Here is a 23,591-nt window from a genome sequence, read left to right on the forward strand (position 1 = left end):
TCACTACAGGGATGCAAATGACAGTGGCTACGACAGCTGCCATTTGTGTCCCTGCAGGGCTGCCCAGCGGTCGGATGTCTGGCTGCGGGCGGCTGGAGCCGGCTGGCAGCTCTGTGGCATGGCCGCAGAGCGGAGCCGGCCGGCCAGGATTCCGGGGGAGGCACGGAGCGCCTCCCCCACTGCGAGGATTCCAGGGTGAGGGACGGAGTGCCTCCCCCCACCTGCGGAACCCAGCGGAGCCAGGTAAGCGGGGTTTCGTACACCCCTAGCTCTTGGGTAAGAAAGTCTTAAGGCTTTTTAGCTGGTGGGTTGCTCCTTTTGTTGTAAAGGATTTATTATTATTATTATTATTATTATTATTATTGTGGTGGTGGTGGTGGTGGTGGTGGTGGTGGTGGTGTGGTAACCTGGAAATTTTTATCAGGCATTTCGCCTTGTTATGTTTTAAGTACGGGACGAAATGCTTAGACTCCCTTATCCAGCAGAGGTACATGCACACCACTTTGTGATAAGCCAAAAATCTTACTAGTTTAAAAACTGTTGGTAAATATACCTCTGATGATCCTTTAGTGGGTTTTTTTTAGCTATTTTACTAATTGTGTCAGTGTTAATATTTTAGATATATTTCACCCTGTTTATTTTTGTTTTACAGGCTTTATGTAGAATCTCTGCAATTATGAGTTGCAAAATGGAGCGGTATAGAAATATTGCAAATAAATAAATCATGAGCCATGAGGCCTCTTTGAACTCATTAGAAGGATGAAAAGGGAACTCCGGTGTATGTCTTGGACTGGAGGACTCTGAGGTCTGATCCTGCTCAGTCAGGCTTTTCCAGTGGAGACAAGGGGGAAATGTTAACAGTAAAGAAAGTAATTCTAGAGGCTGTTAGTGGGAGCCACCCCTCCACCCACTGAAATCTACTTGGATGACTAAACAATATAGGTTATAGGAAACTGCCAATTATAATAAACAATTAAAAACAAGGTTTTAATAAAACATTACAAACAAGGTGAAAAGATCCACAACACTCCTCTCGTATTCCCTCCATACATATTATAATTGGTATCTGCATCTAGGCTATACAAATTTTGCAATACCCCTGTCCCATACACATTTCAAACTAAACGGTCTTCATCAGTGGGAAAATAAACACAAGTTACAGCCCATATAATCAACAATTATAAGGTTACAACAGCTGGGATTGTTTAGCTTGGAAAAAGGAGGGGAGACATTCCCCCCCCAAAAAAAAGAAATTGCAGAAACACATCCACATTGATTCAAAATCCCGCCCCCCGTCCTTCCCCCAGCTTGGACAGTTTCAGGATTCTTCTTCTCCCCTTCTTTATTCTCTATTTCTATTCAAAGGTAATATGTTAATTCATCCTGTTTCATTCCTTTACTGTCTTCTTCCTTTCATGAGTCCCAAAACTTTCTATCAGCTTCTAACAAGGTTATTCTATTCGAATCCCCCCTCCCCCGCAAAAAGGAATCTATATATGTTCACCCATCCTTCTTGAAGGTGTTCTTCTATTTGCTCCTCTGTGCACTCTTAACTTCTGTGTCCACTTTTCATTTATTGCTATGTCCCAGATTTTCTTTTTCCACAGAGATATTGTCAGCATCTTCCAGTGACTTGCAATTAATTGCTTTGCAGCTGTCAACAAGAAACCAATTATTATTTTCTCTCTCTCTCTAATCTCTCTATTTTATTTTACAAACAAATCTTTTGATCAGCAATTCTTTCTATTTCTTGAAATGTCTTGTCCCAGAATTTTCTGACCCTCCTACATTCCCACAACATATGCATTTGAGTACAGTTAATTCCGCATCCTCTCCAACACAAAGGTGATAAATTCTTATTCATTTTTGCTAACTTCAGTGGTGTCAAATACCACTTCTGAACCAACTTTAGTGCATAAGGAGAGACATGTTAGAAGTCTACAAAATAAAGCATGGTGTGGAGAATGTGGATAAGGAGACGTGTTTGTCCCTCTCTCAAAATACCAGAACCTGGGGTCATCCTATGAAGCTGATTGGTGGGAGGAGATTCAGGGCAGATAAAAGGAAGTCTTTCTTCACGCAGCATATACTTAAACTGTGGAACGTGCTACCACAAGACATAGCATTTGTATACCACTCCAGATCCAAAAGGCCTTGGAGTGCTGAACAGCAGAGAGGGTAAAGAAACACCATGTTCAAAATATTTATTTATTTATTTATTTATGGATGGATGGATGGCTGGCTGGATGAATGAATGAATGAATGAATGAATCAGAGTTCCAAGAAAACCGAGTTTAATAAACCTTGGCCTGGTCACTGGAGGAAGGCTTCCTGAAATAACAATGTTATTTTATATATTTATATATTGCTATTTGTTTCTTGCATGTATATCCCGCCATTCCTCCAAGTACCCCAAGGTTTCACACACGATCCTCCACCTCTCCATTTTAAATGAATAAACTTTAAGAGCAGAAAACATAAAACATTAATAGCCTCGTGGAACAAAACGGTCTTTGCTGCCCATCTAAAGCAAAATATGGAGCCAACCTCACCTCCCTCTGGAGGGAGTTCCACTATCAGGGTGCTGAGACTGGAAAGACCCTGTCCCATGTGCCCGCCAACCAGGCCTCTCTAGATGGTGGGACATTTATCCTATAACTGGGGCTTGGATGGTGATTGCAAATTCATTTGCTTATTTATTTATTTATTTATTTATTTAATTATTTAAATATTTAATTATTTATTTATTTATTTATTTATTATTCCATTTCTATAGCACCCCATCGCTGAAGCTGTCTGGACAATTCACCAAACAGTCCCCCAAGGACCCAGGAGCCCAGGTACCACATTTTGCACTTTGACTGAGACAGGTGCCTATTTGCTCTGGAAGCCATGAGATTCTGAGCTGCACCAGGTGAGGGTGACTCAGCATGGATGCTCAAGAACCCAAACGCAGTCCGTTTAGGGGAAACCAACACCACCTCCAAGTCAACCTCTAGCAGCTCTACCAGGCAGGCAGCTGGGCAGCAGGGCAGGCAGTGCACCAAGAGAACCCGTCTCAGCATTCCCCATCTTGCTGCCGTCCATACCTGTTGCACTGCAGCTCCCAACAGTCCCAGTCAGCATGATAGGGCAGCATTATGGGAATTGCAGAACCAGCCAGAAACCTAACGGAGCAATCCAAGATGGTGAACCCTATACCCGAAATGGGTTTGGCACCTTGGATAGCTCCTTTAGACTTCTGGCTGGTTCTGACTGAGACCCAAGAGGGATTCACAGCCTCCACTGAGCCAACACATCTGGAGGGCACCAGGTTGGGGTAGGCAGCCCTTTCTGGTGTATTAAGGGACCGTTGCAGTCCTTCTGGCCCCATTAACCTTGTCCAGTCCAGACCCCTCCAACTCATGTCATTATACATCCTAAAAGGATATATTGCTTCTGGCTCTTGTGAATGTGCTTTTTCATAAACGGTTAGCTAAGCTCAACTGACCCCTTGTCAATGCGGGGAGCTACACTTCGGAATTGGGAACAAGTTTTCTCCAGCTGTGCATGAAGCACATTGAGGATTCAGGATGTGACAGAGGGGATGTTCCTTCTCCTAACAATTATGAAAATCATGGTGATTTATCCTACTTATTTTCACCAAAACTCAAGAGATCCCCCCCCCAATATTGCCTTCAACATAAACATCAGAATCAAGAGCAACATGAGGTGTTGTCTTGCATATGAACCTGAAAGGATGGGCATAAAGATGCCTCCTGAACCCCTGAGAGCTTTGGATGAGGTTTAGGATAGGTGAGGAGTGTGAAGCTTACTTCCTATCATCCCCTTCAGATGTGAAGCCTCGGCCGGCTGGGCTCTATCTGTATTACGGAAGCCTCCATCTTGCCAGGTGGCTTTGGCTTCTTCTAATTATTCTTCTAATTCACTGAGAGGAACAAGGAGGAGGCTGTACAAGAATGATTCTACTCTTGCTGCTGTTGCCCCCTCAGGTAATCTGCAGGATGTTGAAGGCCAAATGCCCCATGACTTCAGAAAGGCATGGATTAGTCCCATGGAGTTATTTCAGGCCAGGAGACCACCTCATTAGTGGGGTCACCTCCGCAACACATCCAAGTTTTTTACAGGCAGACCTTTTCGACAAGTCTCCCCTTAGAACCCTTCTTGAAAGGCAAGTAATTATGCGGTGACTGAGTTACTTCACTCTCTACTGTGCTTGAAAGATCCCTTAATTATGTGGGATTTCCTCTGTTATCTGTTGTCTGCACTGTCAAATAGTTTGTTGTAGGTTGCCTTTGAGGGAAGACTTTGTCGGGGACATCCACATTATGACCCCGTCCAGTGTGCAGCCTGCTGTTTTGATGCACTGCAGCTGGCCAGATTCCTTTTGAATAATAGTGTAATAATGTATTATGTTATGTATTATGTTACGTAATAATGCATCATATTATGTATTAAGTGTAACAATGCAGTATGGGAGAATTAGGTCTTTATGCCATAACTTTGATGTTCACGACAAGCCTCCTAAGCCCTGTGAACAGATGCAGCTAGTCTGTGGTTAAGATGGTCCTTTCTTGGTCTTCCATGTTGACAAAGCCAGACCACTATTAAGATGGCCAACGTTGCTGAATGTGTTTGTGCCACTGCTGTTCTGTGGAAAAGTGGGACCAGATTCACTGTGAAGTTCCGCCTCAGCTCAGGTTCCTACGTTTTCGAAGAAGGAAACCTTTATGTTTGGTTTACTCGCACGCCTGAGGAAGGCAGGCCATTGCAGAGCAATTGCATGCAGCAGAGGGAGAATCAAAGCAAAGGTTAACAGTGGGAGGGGAGACTGCATGGAGACACAGCAGGACTTGGTGGGAGATTGGGCAGAGGGAGCGGGGGGAGGAAGTATTTTCAACGACATATAGCAAATTGGAGGATGTGTGATTTTGGCTTCTGTATGCTGGTGGTGGTGGTAGTGTGTGTGACAGACAGACAGACAGACATGGGCGGTGGAAGTTGCCATGACTTCACTTGCTCTGCATCCTGTAGTAAGTAACACAGGGACCCCAGGAGATGTCCCCTGCTGATACCCAAGGCCCGCCATTCCTCTTCCTCCTCCTCCTGGCTGTTGCTGCCTCTTCACTTACCCTCTCCAAGCAGAGGAGGAGCAGTGCCGAGAGAAACGCCAAGAAATATGCTTTCATTTCCACAGGTGTGTGCAGATTACATACCTGCAAACCCCGCACACACATGACAGACCTTTTGGTACTGAATTCTGTGCCCTTAGGAAAACCCGATATCCCAACAGACGAAGAGTCAGAGGCCACAGACAAAATCCTTGAAACTGATTCTTTGTATTACAAGGAGAATTTAAAATGAATTAAAACCACACATCAGGGGTATTAGTTCCTAACACACATCCGGGGGACTTGATCTTTAGAAGGAGACTGGAGAAATTCCTGGAGGAGAAGGCTATCAATGGCTACTAGTCCTGATGGCTCTATGAGACCTCCATTATCAGAGGAGGTGGGCCTATGTATGGTATTTCCTGGGGAATGTGGGTGGGAGGGGATGGTCCTGCTTGTGAGTTTCCTTTGGGCAGCCAGTTGTCCACTGTGTGAACAGAATGCTGGACTAGATGAACCCTTGGTCTGATCCAGGAGGGCCCTTCTTATGTTCTCATGTTCTTAAACGTAAATCCAAAGGACACTGAGATTAAGAATATTTAAAGATCAGCATTTAAGAGCTGGCAGTCAAACTAGGTGCAATGGGACACACAGTAAATTGTGTGTGTGCGGGTTCAAAAAGGGGTGGTGGAAGTCAGACACTTTAAAGAGGGCTTTGGCTATTGGGCGGTATACAAATGAAATAAATAAATAAAATAAATAAAGAGAACAGTTTTAAATCAATACCTAAGCAAAAAGACAGCAGTTGGCATCTACTGTATACAAGAGGAAATAAAACAGAGGCTGGAAATGATAGAACACTTAGCCTATTAGAAGTCACCTCTGAATTTTTATTTGAGATTTTATTGAAATCAATTGGAGACTTGGCAGTTGATGGGCAGATCATTGCTGAAGGGCAGACCATTTCTGTTTGCTCCGTGCCATCTCGTTATAAAATAAAAAGCAGGGTCAAAACATTTTGCGTATAAAAACTTCTATTTATTGTGTTGCACTTTATGTATATCACCATGAGAAAGATGTTTATCCAGTTTTCTTTTTTGCCCTGAGATGTCAAACTTGGAAATAAATTTGTCTGCTTTTGGCTGAGCAGAACAAATGTGTTGGATACGAAGTTTCATTTCTTTTTGCCATTTCTGTTTTAGAAAGTAATGAGAATGATGTAAAATATATGTATTAGTGGTGGAGATTATCTGATTCGAATGTTTATTGTGGATTTGTTTTTGTTTATTCTTCTCCCCTGTTTTGCTATGAACTTCTGTTTTGAGTAAATAAATATCAATTGTGTAATTGATTCATAAGTGATTCTGTTTCTGCTTTTAACCACCACCTTTCCCCCAGCAATGTGTGAATGGATAAGATTACACTTCATTTTATGGCAAGACCATATCTTGTTTTAATAACACCAGCATTCTGGGATGTGGGGCTAAACTTGAGACCAAGTGTCTTAGAAACCCTGGAACGTAGCCCACTGTTCTTATCAATGACTTCAAGTCAAGCCACCCAGGCAGAAATCTCACAGATGATGCCAATAGAGATGTATGGATGTTGTTAAATCCATTCTGTCTGCATTTCATGGATTTTCAGGCAACTTTCTTTCCATTATCTACTCATTGACAGAATCAGATTTTTTAAAGCCAGAATTCCATTCTACTTGCACTAATGTGCATTAGCACTAATCCACATCACTGGCCCTGTTTCTCTACCTCCTCTTCCTCCTTGCTGTTGCTGCCCCTTCCCTTCCCCTCTCCCAGTGCAGAAACAGTGCTAAGTTGAAGTTGGTTTCTCATTCTGGACATAGCAGGAGAAGACAACCTATGGGCAGTGGTGACACTAGCAAGGAAGTGCGCCACTTTAGGAATCTCGCCCTAAGACCCCCCAAAATCTGGAGCTGACACTGCCGTAAATATGATCCAGTGGAACTGGATCAGACCAAAGGCCCATGTAGTCTAGAATCCTGTTTCTCACAGTGCCAACCAGATACGAATGGGAAGCCCACTAGTAGGACATGAGTGCAACGTCACCCTCTCACCCATGTTCCCCAGTAACTGGTGTACATAGGCTCACTGCCTCTGGTACTGGAGGTGGCACATGGCCATCAGGACTAGCAGCCAGCGATAGCCTTCTCCTCCATAAATGTGTCCAAACCCATTTTAAAACTATTCAAATTGGAGGCCATCACTAGGTTTTGTGGAAGTGAATTCTACAGAACTTCCCTTTATCTGTCCTGAATCTCCCGCCAATCGGCATTATGGGATGAGCCTTTTGGGTCCTAGTATTATGAGAAAGGGAGTATCCACTTTCTCTGCACCAGGCATAACTTTGTACGCCTCTATTGTGTCTCTCCTTACTTGCCTCTTGTCTAAGCTAAAAAGCCCCAAATGTTGTAACCTTTCCTCAGAGGGGAGTTGTCCCAGCCCCCTGCTTATTTTTAATGCCCTTTCCCTGCAACTTTTCTAACTCGGTGATATCTTTTTTGAGGTGCAGTGACCAGAACAGTGCATAGTATTCCAACTGTGGTTGCACCATAGATTGTTATAATAGGAGCAAGATTTTGGCAGTTTTATTTTTGATTCCTTTTGTTATTATGTCCCGCAAGGAATCCCTCCCCCTTTTTAATAGCACCCACACACTAGGTCAACATTTTCATCAAAATATCCTCAGCATAATCTGAATGCTCGTTGAAAGGTTCTGCATGCCCGATTCCAGCATTTCAGTGTACTTATGCCAGGATTTTGTTTTCAAATGGATTATGGTTATTGATCCGGGATGATGGCTATACACCCCACACCTGTCCCAATATTAACTAGAGCTAACTAGAATTGGTTGTTGGTTTCTGACTTGTGTCCTGAATCAATGCTAGTATGAATCAAGTTTTATAAATGGAATCAAGAGCCCCGTATTTCCTGGAGTGTCTTCTGGGGTCAAAGCAGAGAGATCCTAACATGTTATTTCCATTCAATATTTTCTGTAGGAGAACAAACATAAATTGCTGGACTATCTTGTCCTTTGCTTTTGCCATTCAAGAGATCAACCAGAATCCCAAACTCTTACCCAACATCACCCTGGGCTACAGCATCCATGACACCTATTTTGATGCAAAACTGACTTCGGATGCCTTATTAGACCTGCTCCCCCCAGGGCAGGCAAATATTCCCAACTATAGCTGTGGAAGACAGAATCACCCATTGGCTGTTCTCGAAGAATCTTCCTCTGACATCTCCATCCAGATTTCAACCCTGCTGGGCATCTACAACATCCCACAGGTGAGGATGGAGACGGCTTGGTCATTTTCTGGCTGGTTCTATTTCCACTTTGTAGTTTCTCCAGACAGCTGAGAAACTGGGCAGCAGATGTGGAGACATAGCTTTAAGGCTGTTGCAAGTGATTCGAGAGAGGTTTCACTTGAGATTTAAAATGACTTCAACTGTCTAAAAAAATTACCTCCTCCTGCAATGCGTAGATAACCTGTACAGTGTGTGCAGAGTAGTAGGGAAAGGGTTATCCTTGGGACACCTCCCCCCATCACAAAGACCAACATCTTTGCAGTCGTAATAATTAATTTTGGGGAAACAGATAGTTGAGCTTTGATCGGAAACAAAATACTACATTCATTTTTTCTATTCCTTGACAGGTCAGTTATTCTTTAGTTTCTCGTGTTCTGAGTGATAAAGCCCAGTTCCCTTTTTTCTATCCAATGGTCCCAAATGACCTGACCCAGTACCAGGGGATTGTCAAACTGCTCCTGCATTTCAGATGGACTTGGATTGGCCTCTTTGCTCCAGACTCCGACAACGGAGAGAGGTTCATGAGCACCTTGATGCCTGAGCTCCACAGGAACGGTGTTTGTGTCGTTTTCACACAAAGCATCACACAACTGAGTACAAACCTCATGGACTTCCTTCTTGCTTCATATAGCAAGTGGACACTAGTTAATGTGTATGTTTATTGTGTAGAGACTAGGTACTTCTCAGCTGGAATAGCCACCATACAACGATACATTGACTTTGATTTAGAACCCATTCCAGGGAAAGTCTGGATCACAACAGCTTTGTTTGACATCATCATGGAGTTGAAATGTAATTTTGATCTTTCTGAACACATCCATGGTATTTTTTCCTTCTTGGTCCAGGCAAAAAAAAGGCCCAGATATGATGATTTGCTAAATTTCTCCATTGATATTGTGGATTTTGTGTTCAAATCATTTAAGGAATTCTATTCAAAGCATGTGTTGTCCGTGAAAGGCTGGACAAGATTTATACAGAATGAAAACCTGGAGGCCCTGTCCCAAGAGAACACAGAGAGAATCCTGTCTCAAGAAAGTTACATCATTTACAACACCATCCAGGCTGTGGCACATGCCTTAGATGCTGCATATTCGTTCAGGTCGAAGAGGACAGTGGTGAAGCGTGGAGGGAGGTTAGACATTCAGAGGCTGCAGCCTTGGCAGGTATTCCATTTCCCATTGCAGATATCCCTGCTGAACATGACAATCAATTGTACAGTTGCAGAACAGTTGGAATTAGACTAGTCTTAGAATTAGAGAAAATACCAACTGTCGCATTGAGGTAAAATGGCATGTATTTATGGAGTAATCCAGTTGTGAAACTCCCTTACCTGGTACCATTTTTGCCTCATTAAATGGTTTCGGAGGATACAGAGCATCTTGGCATAGCCTCCAGCATTGCCCCAACCCCTCTGTGTCTGCATTGGACCACTCCCTCTACTCCCCCATTGGAGTAGCCAACTTTCTGGCTCTGTCTGGTCATTCCTTTCTTCTCACTTTGCTGCTACTTTGGCACCATCCTGGCTCCACTGCGGCACCTCCATCCGTCCCTCCATTAAGCTGTATGAGGAGTGTGGGGAATCTGTTGGCCTTTGCTTAAAAGCATCTGTTCCCTCCTTTGTAGGGAATGTGTAGGAACGTGTCTGGTGCTGAAGCTAAGTCTGTTTCGCTCATGTAATTTTGTGTGTCTCTTTTAATATGCCAACTGGCATTTTTCTCCATTCTTTTTTTTTTATTATTAAACTTACCATTTTCATTCTATATAGTAGTGGTTATTATGTCAATCTTTATATAGAACAGATAATACTTATATGCCACAAACATTTTTTTTTTTAAATCAATGTGATGATTTGATGATGCCTGGGGCAAGATGTCTCCCAGGTACGTACTAAAAATATGATAATTACAGCCCACTCCTATGCATATCTACTCAGATGTCCCATTAAGTTCAGTGGGACTTAATCTCAGTTCAGTGTGCATAGTCACTTCATTAAATGAAGCTCCTGACATGGCCACAGAGGAGATAACCTATCTCATCAGCCTCCAGACTCAACTCTGCAGTGTCTGCATCGACCCATTCCCTTTGTAGCAGCCATATCAGGGGTCAGACTAAGTAGCCTCATGCTTCATGTTCTTGCTGAGCTCTTTCTCTCTTGAATATATGCTTGTAAGCTGACGAGACACAGGAATTTCTTACCTTGTCACCAAGGCTAAGGTCATGGTGATATGTGTATCATGTTCTCTGCTGTTCTCTGCTGTTCTCTGCTTATCATGGCTACCCTATAACCCATTTCCTGGGATATAAACAATGGTGCTAAGAGAAGAAATGTTGAGGACTGCAACCCCACATGGGAGGGAGAGGAGGAGCCGTTTCCTATGTGTCACAATAGCGATAAAAACAATCTGCGGATGTAAATCGGGGCTTTTGGCTCTTTGGAAGTGATTCCAGCCATAAAGCCCGTGCATTAAATAAAGAAAAACTCTTTTTCCTTCACTCCGTGGTCTCTCTGACTCTGATTTCTGCAACACCTTGACTCTCTCACTGGGGTCAGCCACAGAATCATAGAATCATATAATAGTAGGGTTGGAACAGGCCTCAAAATGATCAAATCCAACCCCCTGCTCAATGCAGGAATCCAAGTCAAAGCATCCCTGACAGATGGCTGTCCAGCCTCATCTTGAATGTTTCCAGTATGGGAGAGCCCACCACCTCTCTAGGTAATGGGTTCCATTGTCGTATTGCTCTAACAGTCAGGAAGCTTTTCCTGATGTTCAGCCGGAATCTGGCTTCCTGTCACTTGAGCCCATTATTCTGTGTCCTGCACTCTGGGATGATCAAGAAGAGACCCTGGCCTTCCTCTCTGGGACAACCTTTCAAGTCCTTGAAGAGCACTATCCTATCTCCCCTCAGTCTTCTCTTCTCAAGGCTAACCATGCCCAGTTCTTTCAGCCTCCCTTGATGGCTCTGTTCGATTCTCCATGCCTTCTCACTTGGCTGCTTCTTTGGCACCTACCTGGCTCCATTGTAGCACCTCCCTCCATTCCTCCCTCCACTAAGCTGTGTAAGCAGGGTAGGGAAGATATGGACCATTGCTTAAATTCATCTTGTCCGTCCTTTGACTCTGGGAGTGTGTGTGGTGCTCCCAGCCTGCACTAGGCATCTGGTTGGCTTATGTGCATTATTAATTTTGTGAGCCTCTTTTAATACTATGCCAACTGCTACTTTTGTTGTTGTTGTGTATTCGGTCAGTCGCTTCTGACTCTTCATGACTTCATGGACCAGCCCACGCCAGAGCTTCCTGTCAGCCATCGCCACCCCCAGCTCCCCCAAGGTTGAGCCTGTCACCTCCAGAATATCATCCATCCATCTTGCCCTTGGTCAGCCCCTTTTCCTTTTGCCTTCCACTTTCCCTAGCATCAGCATCTTCTCCAGGGTATCCTGTCTTCTCATTATGTGGCCAAAGGACTTCAGTTTTGCCTTTCATATTATTCCCTCAAGTGAGCAGTCTGGCTTGATTTCCTGGAGGATGGACTAGTTTGATCTTCTTGCAGTCCAAGGCACTCTCAGAATTTTCCTCCAGCACCACAGTTCAAAAGCATCTATCTTCCTTCACTCAGCCTTCCTTATGGTCCAGCTCTCGCAGCCATATGTTACTACAGGGAATACCATTGCTTTAACTATGCGGACCTTTGTTGTCAGTGTGATGTCTCTGCTCTTCACTATTTTATCCAGATTTGTCATTGCTCTCCTCCCAAGAAGTAAACGTCTTCTGATTTCCTGGCTGCAGTCAGTGTCTGCAGTAATCTTTGCTCCTAGAAAGACAAAATCTGTCACTGCCTCCACATTTTCTCCCTCGTTTTGCCAGTTATCAATCAAGCTGGTTGCCATAATCTTGGTTTTTTTGAGGTTTAACTGCAACCCAGCTTTTGCACTTTCTTCTTTCACCTTCGTCATGAGGTTCCTCAGCTCCTCCTCACTTTCAGCCATCAAAGTGGTATCATCTGCATCTCTGAGATTGTTAATGTTTCTTCCAGCGATTTTAACTCCAGCCTTGGCTTCATCAAGCCCAGCACGTCACATGATGTGTTCTGTGAACAAGTTGAATAGGTAGGGTGAGAGTATACAACCCTGCCATACTCCTTTCCCAATCTTAAACCAGTCCTTTGTTCCGTGGTCTGTTCTTACCGTTGCTACTTGGTCGTTATACAGATTCCTCAGGAGGCAGACAAGATGACTTGGTATCCCCATCCCACCAAGAACTTGCCACAATTTGTGATGATCCACACAATCAAAGGCTTTAGAATAGTCAATAAAACAGAAATAGATGTTTTTCTATAACTCCCTGGCTTTCTCCATTCTCCAGCGGATATTGGCAATTTGGTCTCTAGTTCCTCTGCCTTTTCTAAACCCAGCTTGTACATCTGGCAATTCTCGTTCCATGAATTGCTGGAGTCGACCTTGGAACATCTTGAGCATTGCCTTACTGGCATGTGAAAGAAGTGCCACTGTTAGATAGTTTGAACATTCTTTGGTGCTTCCCTTTTTTGGTATGGGGATATAAGTGGATTTTTTCCAATCTGTTGGCCATTCTTGTGTTTTCCAAATTTGCTGGCAAATGGCATGCATCACCTTGACAGCATCATCTTGCAAGATTTTAGACAGTTCAGCTGGGATATCATCATCTTTTATTCATTCCTTTTTCCTCTAATTAAACTTACCCAGCTTTTATTCTATATAGCTGTGGTTCTTACTAGGGAAGTACAGACTGTGAAAAATCCGCTCTGTCTGTGTTTTGTGGATTGTCAGGAGCCTTTCATTCCGCCATCCACCCACAGACAGATGCATATTTTTTTTCTGTCATGCGGAGAAATATGGAAATATTTACCTAGATATTTACGTAAGTATTCACATAAGTATTTACATAATTTACCTCAGTACATAACATTTAGTGTGTTGTCCCCTACTCCAGTCAATGTTTCTTCAGCAGAAACTTACATATTTTTCCACGGATGTATATGCATAAATTTTGGGAAAGTAAAACAAAAAAAAATCATCTGAAAGTCTATGGCCACTACATGGGGGGTGCTCCGCAGTGGATTCTGCAGTTTGGATTCTTGGAAATCCGAGCTCATTTTAATCTGTCTCGAATTTTTCCAGCATCCCTAGTTCTATATAAAGACATCTGTCTTTATATAGAAGAGATAATACTTACATGCTGGGAGCATTTATTATTATTATTATTATTATTATTATTATTATAGCAATGAGGTGATTTGATAATGCCTGAGGCAGGATTCTCACAGGCACATACTAAACAATATAATATTTACAGCACACTCCTATGCATGCCTGCTCAGACATCTCATTAGGTTTAGTGGGACTTACTCCAAGTTCAGTGCAAAAATTCACCTACTTCTGAATGTCTCATTTAATTCAATGGAGCCTATTTCTGCATAGATGTGTATAGGATTGCACTGCATAATGCATAACTGGCAATTTGCTGCCTTTTCATGGTGCCTGAATAGTACTGCAGGAAGTGGCCAATTGGACTTCGCCTGCGGGTAAGATCATTCCCTTTTGCACAATTCTCCTTAATAATATTACAACACAGTCCTATGCATGTGCCAGCATCCCCCTTATGACCTGGACCCTTGAGCAACTCCTTAAGGATCTCTTGCCTCCTTAAGAGTCCCACCTTCCTTCTTGTAAACTTCCCCTTCTCAGTAATGTGGGGTTTAGGCTGTAGACGTAGGGTGACTGACACTCTAGACACAGGAATCATAGAATCATAGAATATGATTTAACCACAGGGTTTAACCAGAACAGTTTACTGGTAAATTAAAGCAAGCAAATCACAACTAAAGGTATGTATGCAATATTGCTGAGCGATACAAAAGGCCTTTTAAAAAAATTGCAAAATGCAAGTTCTTTTACCCTAGCTGTCCTTAGACTTTTCTAGGCTGCTTCTTCCTGCTCACTCTTCAGACTCTGCTCTCAGCTCTAGCTGTCTCTCTCTCTTGTGGTTGCTCTGGCTGCAGCCTTGTCTTTTCTGACTCTTACTGGCTCTCTTCCTCTCTTTGTATACCCTCCTCCCTCAAAGCTGAAAGTACTACTTCAAACCTGAGGAAATGAAACTTAGATGGAGAAATGAAACTGACATTTTACTGGAGAAATGAAACTACTTCTCTCACGGTTACCCCATCCCAACAGAAAACACCAGGCCTCTAAGCCTGACCTCCCCCACCCTAGGCCTCAACCCTTCACAACATGTCTACTTAGACATGTCCTTAAGTTGAGTGGGACTTACTCCAATTTCACTGTGTATACTGTATAGTCAGTTACTTGTGAATGTCCCATTTAATTCAACGGAGCTTATTTCTGCATAGATATGTATAGCATTGCCCTGCATAATGCATAGCTGACAATTTGCAGCCTTTTCATGGTGCCCAAATAGTACTGCAGGAAGTGGCCAATTGGACTATGCCTGTGGGCAAGATCATTCCCTTTTGCACAATTCTCTTCTGGATGAAAAGAGACAGTTGTGTCTAATGTTTCTGCATAGTAAAAGGGAAAACAGAAGTGTAACTTTAGCTTATCCAAAACTTAAAGCAGACAGAGGAGTGATTCAGGGATGAAACCAGCCCCCTTGTGAATGTTAAGAAGACTCTCTTACACACTGCCACTTGTTTCTGGAACCAGTCTTGAGTCATTGGAGATATCAAATGTGGTTTCCTGTTTACTAAATGCTGGTGTTTCCTCTGCCATTCTAGCTTGACCCTTTCCTGAGAAACCTTCAGTATTACAATACTTCCATCATGGATGGAATGTACTGGGATGAAAATGGAGACCTGGCTGCTGACTTTGACATCGTGAACTGGGTGGCTCTTCCCAACTGGACCTTCATCGGAGAGAAATTTGGGAGCATGGAAAGACGGGGATCTGCAGACCTCCAGTTCACCATTGACCAGGATGCCATGATGTGGCCCCAACAGCTCAACAAGGTGCAAGCAATCAATGGTTTTATCTCCTTATATTGGCCATCTGCTAAGCTCTCAAAGCTGTAATGTGCTGTACATGGGACTGTCTTGGAAGGGTGCTTGGACTTTTTTAGCTGTTCATAGTGTAGGAAGGAAATAGATTAAGTCACCCAAACTAGTTGTGTTGGTTCTGATTTCTATGATTCAAAGCCCCACTGAGACTGGTTGCTACCCTTTGAGTATGAAATTAGGCATAGTAGAGACATTCATGGCTTTGTGCATGAGAAAGTTGAATATTCAATTAACAAAGACTCATTTGGTTTAAGCTGTTGCATTAAGGGCTTTCTATGTTCACTCAAGCTTCAAAGTGTCAGTAAATTCGAGTTCATAAATGCTATTCCCTTAAAAAAAAAAAAAAAGTAATTTTGGCAGTATCCACATACCAATGTAACCCCACTTTCCCTACTGGGGATTCTGTGGGGTGCTGGGAAACATGGGACCTGGGTTCATACACACAGTAGTTGACAAGGGAGAAAGATGCCATCTCCAGAGTAACGTGCCATGTAGGGATGCATGAAAGTCACATACCTGGTCTCGCAGCTTGCTTCACGGTGGGGGGGAGGCGCTTCGCTGCTCCCCCCAAAGTTCAGGCCGGGGGGGGGGAGGCTTCCCTCCTCGCCCGGCCGAAATTCAGGCCGGGGAGAAGCGCCCCGTCTCCCCGGCCGCGAACTTCAAAAGACAAAGAAAAAAAAACGCCCCTGTGATAGGCTACGTAACGATTAATGTAGCCTATCACGGCTAGATCTGCAAAGTCAGCCGTGATAGGCTACGTTAATCATCACGTAGCCTATCACGGGTGACTTAAAAAAAAAAAAAGCGCGTACGCAAATGGCGGCCCCCATAGGGAGCCGTCATTCGTGTTCCTTATTTGGTCCCTGTAGTCTACGTAAAGATTTACGTAGACTATGGCGAAAATAAGGGCAATGCTATTTGCCAACAACCCGAACAACCGTCGGAGGACCAAATGCGTTGGCATTTGGCCCCCCGAAGTTTCGGGGAGAAATTCTCCCCCATCCCTAGTGCCATGCAGCCAGCCCATCATGAGTGAGCAATGTATAAAACAAGAACTAGGATTTATTTAACAGGGGAGGGAAAAGGTGTTGGGGAGGAAGCCAACAAACAACCGAACAATTTAAAGTCAGTCTCCAAACAATAACATTGAGTGAAAGAAGTCCACAAGTGATATGTTCCATAAATGTAGATTATTTCCTAAAACCTGTCTCTGGCTGGGTAGCCTAGGACTCAGAAGTAACTGTAGGCCTCAGTTATGGACCACTGGTTATACAGCCACTGCTGTGTGCTGACTGGGGAAAGGGCAGAATGCTGCTGCTGCTTCTCTCTTTCCTGGTCTTTACGCAGCCTCCTCAGGACCTCTTTTTTCTGTCTGTGTCTTTCCCTCTTCACCATTTCCTCAGCACTTTCCCCCCCTAATCTCTGCCTCCCTTTCTGTCTTCACACTCACTTCAGAATCTGAAGTGCGGCTCTCCCTCCCACACTGGAGGCATTCAGAGGCTGGACAGCCATCGGTCAGGGATGCTCTGACTTGGATGCCTGCATTGAGCAGGGGGTTGAACTTGATGGCCTTGTAGGCCCCTTCCAACCCTACTATTCTATGATTCTATGGTTCTAATCCCTCCTCACAATACCCCTCTTCTTTTACACAGTCTTTTAAGAATCTCCTAACTGTCAGACATGGCTGAGATGCTGACATTCCACCAGAAGGCCGCACTCAGAATCCATTGTATTCCCCCTCCCATCCTGTGAATAGGAGCTTATTAATCTCATAGGCTAAAATGGGGTGAAAATCACAATCCCCCCCCCCAATCTTACAAATGCCATATGTTTCTTCTGGGGCAAAGCACATGCTACACCTCCCTTCTTACCTAAGATGAAAAACTGTTTTCCAAAAGATGCTACGCAAGCCAAGAAAGCACAGAATAAAGCCCATGTACATCTACAGGGGAACGCATCAGAAAACACCTGCCAGACTGCTGGTAGGCTGTCGTCCATCTTTAAACTCCTGTAAAAAAGAAATCTCTTGCCCTTTCTACCTGAATATCGGTGCAGACCATCCTCAAATTTATCCATTCTACCTTACAAGATCAGATCAGTCTGTTGAGCCATTTTCTTGTACAAGCCATGTAACCTATGCCCCCCTCCCACGATTTTTGGTTAAAATGACAGAATGTAATTCAGATGACTCACATTTAACATAGGCCTGCTACAGTGGTATTATACTAAAACAGCTCTGCATGTACATTATTTGTTGTTATGCATTAGCAGAATCTTCATTACTAATAAATCAAATTTATATATTTGGTGCACTTTCTGGCTTTACTCCCAACTGAAAATCTAAGAGGGAAGGTGCTATGTGCAAAACAACAACAACAACAACAATCCACACCCAAGAAAGGGGGGGATCCAAATGCACCACTAAGTATAGATTGTAGTAGATATTCACTAAATGTCAATTCTGCTGGTGTTTAGAAGTTGAACATATTTTCAAAAACTTAATGCAGCATTTGGGAACTTATGAAAGGGGTCCTCTGTTTGTTTGTTTGTTTGAGAGGATGCAGTTGTCAGTCCTGGAAGGAAGATTCAATTTTCCAGACCTTAGTCTATCCATGGGTTATCTGGGAGTCAACTTACCTGATGCCTCTTTCTGGCTGGCGTTAGGATGTCAAAAAGAAAGGAGTGTTCCCACCTGAAATATTAGTGGCTGGAGAGATGGCATACCATGTCTCGTCAGCTGATGTTCGATCCATATTTTCATGCTGAATGAACTTCATGAGGGAACTGTGATCTGAAAATAGAGAGGGGACCTTTTGGTGGGATAACTGGGTTGATAGTGGAATCTGTATGATAGGTCAGTTAATACAATCAAATGAAGAATTTTTACCATTTTCAATCTTGCGATCTAGTCATGACTTACCAACACTTAAGTTAAGTAATTAGGGTAAGGTTAATATATTGAAGATGAATGTTTTGCCATGGATAATCCACAAGATGCATAATATCCCCTTATGTATCCCCCAAACATATTATCAAAAACTTCACGGAGCATTTGGGAACTTAGGGGGTAGTAGTGCTTCTCATTTTTATGTTTTTGTTTGAGAGTATACAGTTGTCCATCCTGGAAGGAAATTGAATTTTCCACACCTTAGTTTATCCATGGGTTATCTTGGCATCAACGTTTCTGGTGCCTTGTTCTGGCTGGATGGCGTTAAGATCTCAAAAAGAAAGGAGTGTTCCCAGCTGCCATATGAGTGTGAGTGTCTAGAGAGTTATGGCATACCATGTCTCATCAGCTGATGTTGAATCCATATTTTCATGCAGAGCTAACTTTATGGGGGAATCCTGATCTGAAAAGAGAGAGGTGATCTTTTCGGTGGGATAACTGGGTTGATAGTGGAATCTGTGTGATAGATCTAGGGATGTACAAAAGGTACTTACCTTTCACGGGTTATGTTTATGGTTGGGGGGGAGGCGTTCCATCCCTCCCCCCGGAATCCTCACCAGGGGGGGAGGTGCTCCGTTCCTCCCCCCCCCGGAATCCTGGCCGGCCGGCTGTGCTCCGCATGGATTCTGCGGAGCCGATGGCCAGCTCCGCCAGCAGCTGGACATCCGGCTGCTGGCTAGCAGGGACGCAAATGGCAGTGGCTGTAGCCGCCGCCGTTTGCGTCCCTGCAGTCAGCTGTGATAGGCTACATAAATGTTTATGTAGCCTATCACGGCTGACTTAAAAAAAAAAAAGCACGTATGCAAATGGCGGTGGCCATGGCCGCTGCCATTTGCATTCCTTATTTTGGCACGTCTTAGTCTATGTAAACATTTACGTAGACTAAGACGGCAAAAATAAGGGGAACGCAAATAGCGTAGACACTATGCTATTTGCATTCCCCTTATTTTCACCGTCTTAGTCTACGTAAATGTTTACATAGACTAAGACGTGCCAAAATGAAGAACGCAAATGGCGGCGGCCGTGGCCGCTGCCATTTAGATATGCGCATTATGTTTTGTTTTATTTTTAAAGTCAGCCATGATAGGCTACATAAACATTTACGTAGCCTATCACGGTTTTTTTTTTAAAAAAACCTAGCTGTGATAGGCTATGTAAATCTTTACGTAGACCTATCACTTTTTTTTTTTTTAACTGGAAATGGCAGTGGCGGCGGCCAGTCAGAAGACCGGCTGCCGCTGCTACCACCGCTGAACCACCGCCGGAGCCACCACCACCAGGAAGATCCGCCCAAGGTAAGTCTCATCCCGGGCGGGGAGCGGGGGGCAGGCCGTTCCGCCACTGTTTTCGGGGGGCCAAATGTGCATGGCATTCGGCCTCCCCGAGATATGTGGTGGAATTTTTGTACATCCCTATATATATCAGTAAATATAGGGATGGATGAAAGTCCCTCACCTGGTCCCGCAGCTTGCTTCACGGTGGGGGGGAGGCACTCCGTTTCTCCCTCTGAAATTCTTGGTGGGGGGGAGGCGCCCCATCCCTCCCTGCTGAAATTCTGGCCAGGGGGAAGTGCACCGTCTCCCCGGCCGCGAATCTCGTCTCCTGCCGGGACGCAAATGGCGGTGGCTGTAGCTGCTGCCGTTTGCGTCCCTCCAGTCAGCCGTGATAGGCTACATAAATCCTTACGTAGCCTATCACGGCTGACTTTGGGGGGGGGAAAAAGCGAGTACGCAAATGGCGGCGCCCATGGGCGCCGCCATTTGCGTTCCTTATTTGCGTTCCTTATTTGCGTTCCTTATTTGCGTTCCTTATTTGAGTTCCTTATTTGCGTTCCTTATTTGGGCACATATAGTCTACGTAAACACTTACGTAGACTATGACGAAAATAAGGGCAACGCTTTTTTTTTCCCCCCACAAAGTCAGCCGTGATAGGCTACGTAAGGATTTACATAGCCTATCACTGCGTTTTTTGAAAATCTTGCCATGATAGGCTACGTAAATCTTTACGTAGCCTATCACATTTGTTGTTTGTTTTTTTTATTCACCTTGGAAATGGCGGCGGCGGCGGCAGCCGGTCGAAAGACCGGCCGCCGCCGCCGAACCGCCGCCGAACCGCCGCCAGGAGCCGCCAGCGCCAGAGACATTCGACAAAGGTAAGTCCCATCCCAGGGGGGGGGTGGCCAGCACCAGGGACATTCGATAAAGGTAAGTCCCATCCCGGGGGGGCGGGGGGCAGACCGTTTCTCCAACAATTTCGGGGGGCCGAATGCGTTGGCATTTGGCCTCCCGGAGATTTGTGGAGAAATTCTCCGACATCCCTAAGTAAATATGATCAAATGAAGAATGTTTACCATTTTCAATATTGTGGTCTAGACACCATTTACCAGTTAGTGCTGAGTGGCTATTTCTTCAACTACAGAATCTTTTGATGTCTATCTATGTACCATGAGTCTTGAGTAGGGATGTTGGAGAATTCCGCCATGGACTCCAGTGAGGAAGGATTCTAAAGAATCCAGCCCCTTGGAGGCCATGGCGGAACAGACTACCCCCCCTCCACCCCCTGAAATCTCCCCCGGAACAGACCGCAGCAGCGGCGGCAGCTCCAGTGGCGGCAGCAGCTCCGGGTAGTCTTCCGGCCACTGCCAGGCTGTGGCCACAAATGGCGGCTGCTACACTGGCTGCCATTTGCGTCCCTGCCAAGCCATGATAGGCTACATAAGTATCTACATAGCCTATCACGGCAAAAGACAGGGACGCAAATGGCGTAGCCAATGCCATTTGCATCCCTGCTCTTTTTGTGATATGCTACGTAAATATTTTCATAGCCTATCACCGAAAAGCGCAGGGACGCAAATGGCATCAGCTACGCCAGACGCCATTTGCGTCCACAGCCCTGCAGTGGATGCAAGTCCAGCTGCGGACGGGCCCAGCCGGCAGCTCCGCGGACTCGCTGCAGAGCGGAGCCAGCTTGGGAGGATTCTGGGGGGAGGGACAGATCGCCTCCCTCCTTATGGACGCCCCCAGCGGACCAGTGAATATGTTTCGAACACCCCTGAAAATACCGTAATCAATAGAAAATTCTTAAGCCTCTATTGGTACTATTTCACTAAATATTTTTAAAAATACATTGGCTGGCAAACCACTAAAATGGCTTAGAATGTATAAATTTAGCTTTGAAACAAGCTAAATTTGTCCATTCTAAAACTCTTTGGCTATCTGCTGTGAATTTTGGCAGGAAACTTTGACCTTTTTTTGTTTTGGTAAAAAAAAAATAGTCATAATCTTATGGGCTGTAAGAACAAAAGAAACAAGATATTCCAAAGACCCTGTTTCTTCTTCCACCACTAGGGAGAAATAATCATGTTTGAAAGATTCTTACTTGGTGCTTCACCCAAGCTTCTACATGCCAGGACCAGGAGCCCCCAGAGAATTGTGGCTCTAACCTGTGATGCTGCATACTTTGGGGGCTAATCGTAGAATAGGGCATTGTCAAATGAAGATAGGAAGCTGCTTCAGAGCAGAACAGACCATTTAGCACACTGCTGTCACTCCTAACAAGCAGCACTCTTTCAAGAGCAGGACTGAAGCCATTCCCAAGCTCACCTACCCAGCTAGGCATCGAAATGAGTGCCTTCAAACACACACACTTGGTAGCCAAATTATTTATTTATTTCGATGGCACCATCAATGTGTGTGGCAATTTATTTTGTACAAGAGGATAGGGCCCTTCCCTAAGGTGATCTAAAATGAGACAAAGGGGAAACAACAGAGGACGTGGGAGCCCCAGGAATAACCAAGCCTCAAGTTTAACTTGGGGCTAGAGGACTTCTTGGGTTCTTTCCAATTCTGTCTCTTTTTTCTGCAGATGAATTGATCCAACACATTTTTCCTTGACATTCGTTGTTTCTGTGCTTAGCCACTGCCTCATTCCAGGTGCGTGGAAAGCTGTCTCCCAGGATTTGTCAAGGTGGTTCAGGAAGGAAAACCAACTTGCTGCTATGACTGTGCTCCCTGTGCAGAAGGAACCATCTCCACTCAGGAAGGTGGGTGACTCCAGGAGAAAATGAAACCCATGTGGAGGAAGGGAAAGATTTGCCTAAACATTTTCAGTGAAGGTTTCCTTGAAGACATTTCTAAACATAGGGAAGCATCCACCAGGCTCTGCATGCCCACTGATTTTGTTGTGTAAGCAGGACCCAACGCTAGTGAAATGGAGAGTTGGTGCTTTGCAAAGGGAAGCAGGAAACGAGTGGGAATGCTCATTTCCAGATCAGGATAGGTTGGCGGAACTCCCTTATGCAACCTCCGCTGACCTGCTCTGTTCCAGAAACAATGGTTTCCTCTTATTCTCAGTTCCTGTATGAAGCTCTAACTCTCTGTTCTGGCAGTGGTAGGTCCTTCTGGTGCTTCAGTACTGCCCCTGGGGAGGAGAGCAAAGATTCACCCAGATGTTTTCTGTGAAGGATCTTAAGGGCATTTTAAATATGGGGCAAGAAAGAACCCTGGAAGATGGATTGTGGTGGGGGCAAGCAGGGATCAGGTCAGGGATCAGCATCATCTGGGCATACTGAAAGCCCCTTCTGCACCTAAAACAGAACACATGTGTTGATGTGTTGAAAACCATTTTTAATAGATTTTTTTTCAACACATCTAACACAAAATGTGGCTTCTTCTCACAGACCAAGCAGACCTGCCCATGCCCTGCATCAAGTGAGTTCATGTCTTAGAATATATCTGGAAAGAATAGAATAGAATAGAATAGAATAGAATAGAATAGAATAGAACAGATCTGTTGCCAAAGAGTGAGTTTGGGACTGGAGTTCAGCAGAAGAAGTCCTTAGTAAAATTGGAATTGTTGTAGAACACAAGATGAATATGAGCCAATAATGTGATGTGGCTGCAAAAAAGGCAAATGCTATTTAGGGCTTTAATAATAGAAGCATCGCTTCCAAATCCCATGAAGTACTAGTTCCCCTCTACTCAGCACTGGTTAGGCCTCATCATGAGTACTGTGTCCAGTTCTGAGCACCACACTTGAAGAAGGACACAGACAAACTGGAAAAGGTTCAGAGGAGGGCAACAAAGATGATCAGGGGACTGGTTAGCCCTTTGAGGAGAGACTGGAAAAAATGGGCATGTT

The 23,591-nt window shown here is 44.4% G+C and overlaps 1 protein-coding gene across 1 annotated transcript in view; it reads left to right on the forward strand.

Annotated features, from left to right (window-relative positions):
- The window catches only part of LOC146356642 (vomeronasal type-2 receptor 26-like), a 51,286-nt gene that overhangs the window by 20,545 nt on the left and 7,150 nt on the right, over positions 1 to 23,591 (forward strand). Inside the window, exon 2 of the mRNA XM_084830233.1 lies at positions 22,368 to 22,494. Coding sequence (XP_084686359.1) covers positions 22,368 to 22,494 — 127 coding nt within the window. The remainder of the gene's footprint in view (positions 1 to 22,367; positions 22,495 to 23,591) is intronic.

Source organism: Heloderma suspectum, chromosome 2 (assembly GCF_057233095.1).
Source record: "Heloderma suspectum isolate Gila_16-S chromosome 2, 16-S_ref, whole genome shotgun sequence".
Classification (NCBI taxonomy): domain Eukaryota; kingdom Metazoa; phylum Chordata; class Lepidosauria; order Squamata; family Helodermatidae; genus Heloderma; species Heloderma suspectum.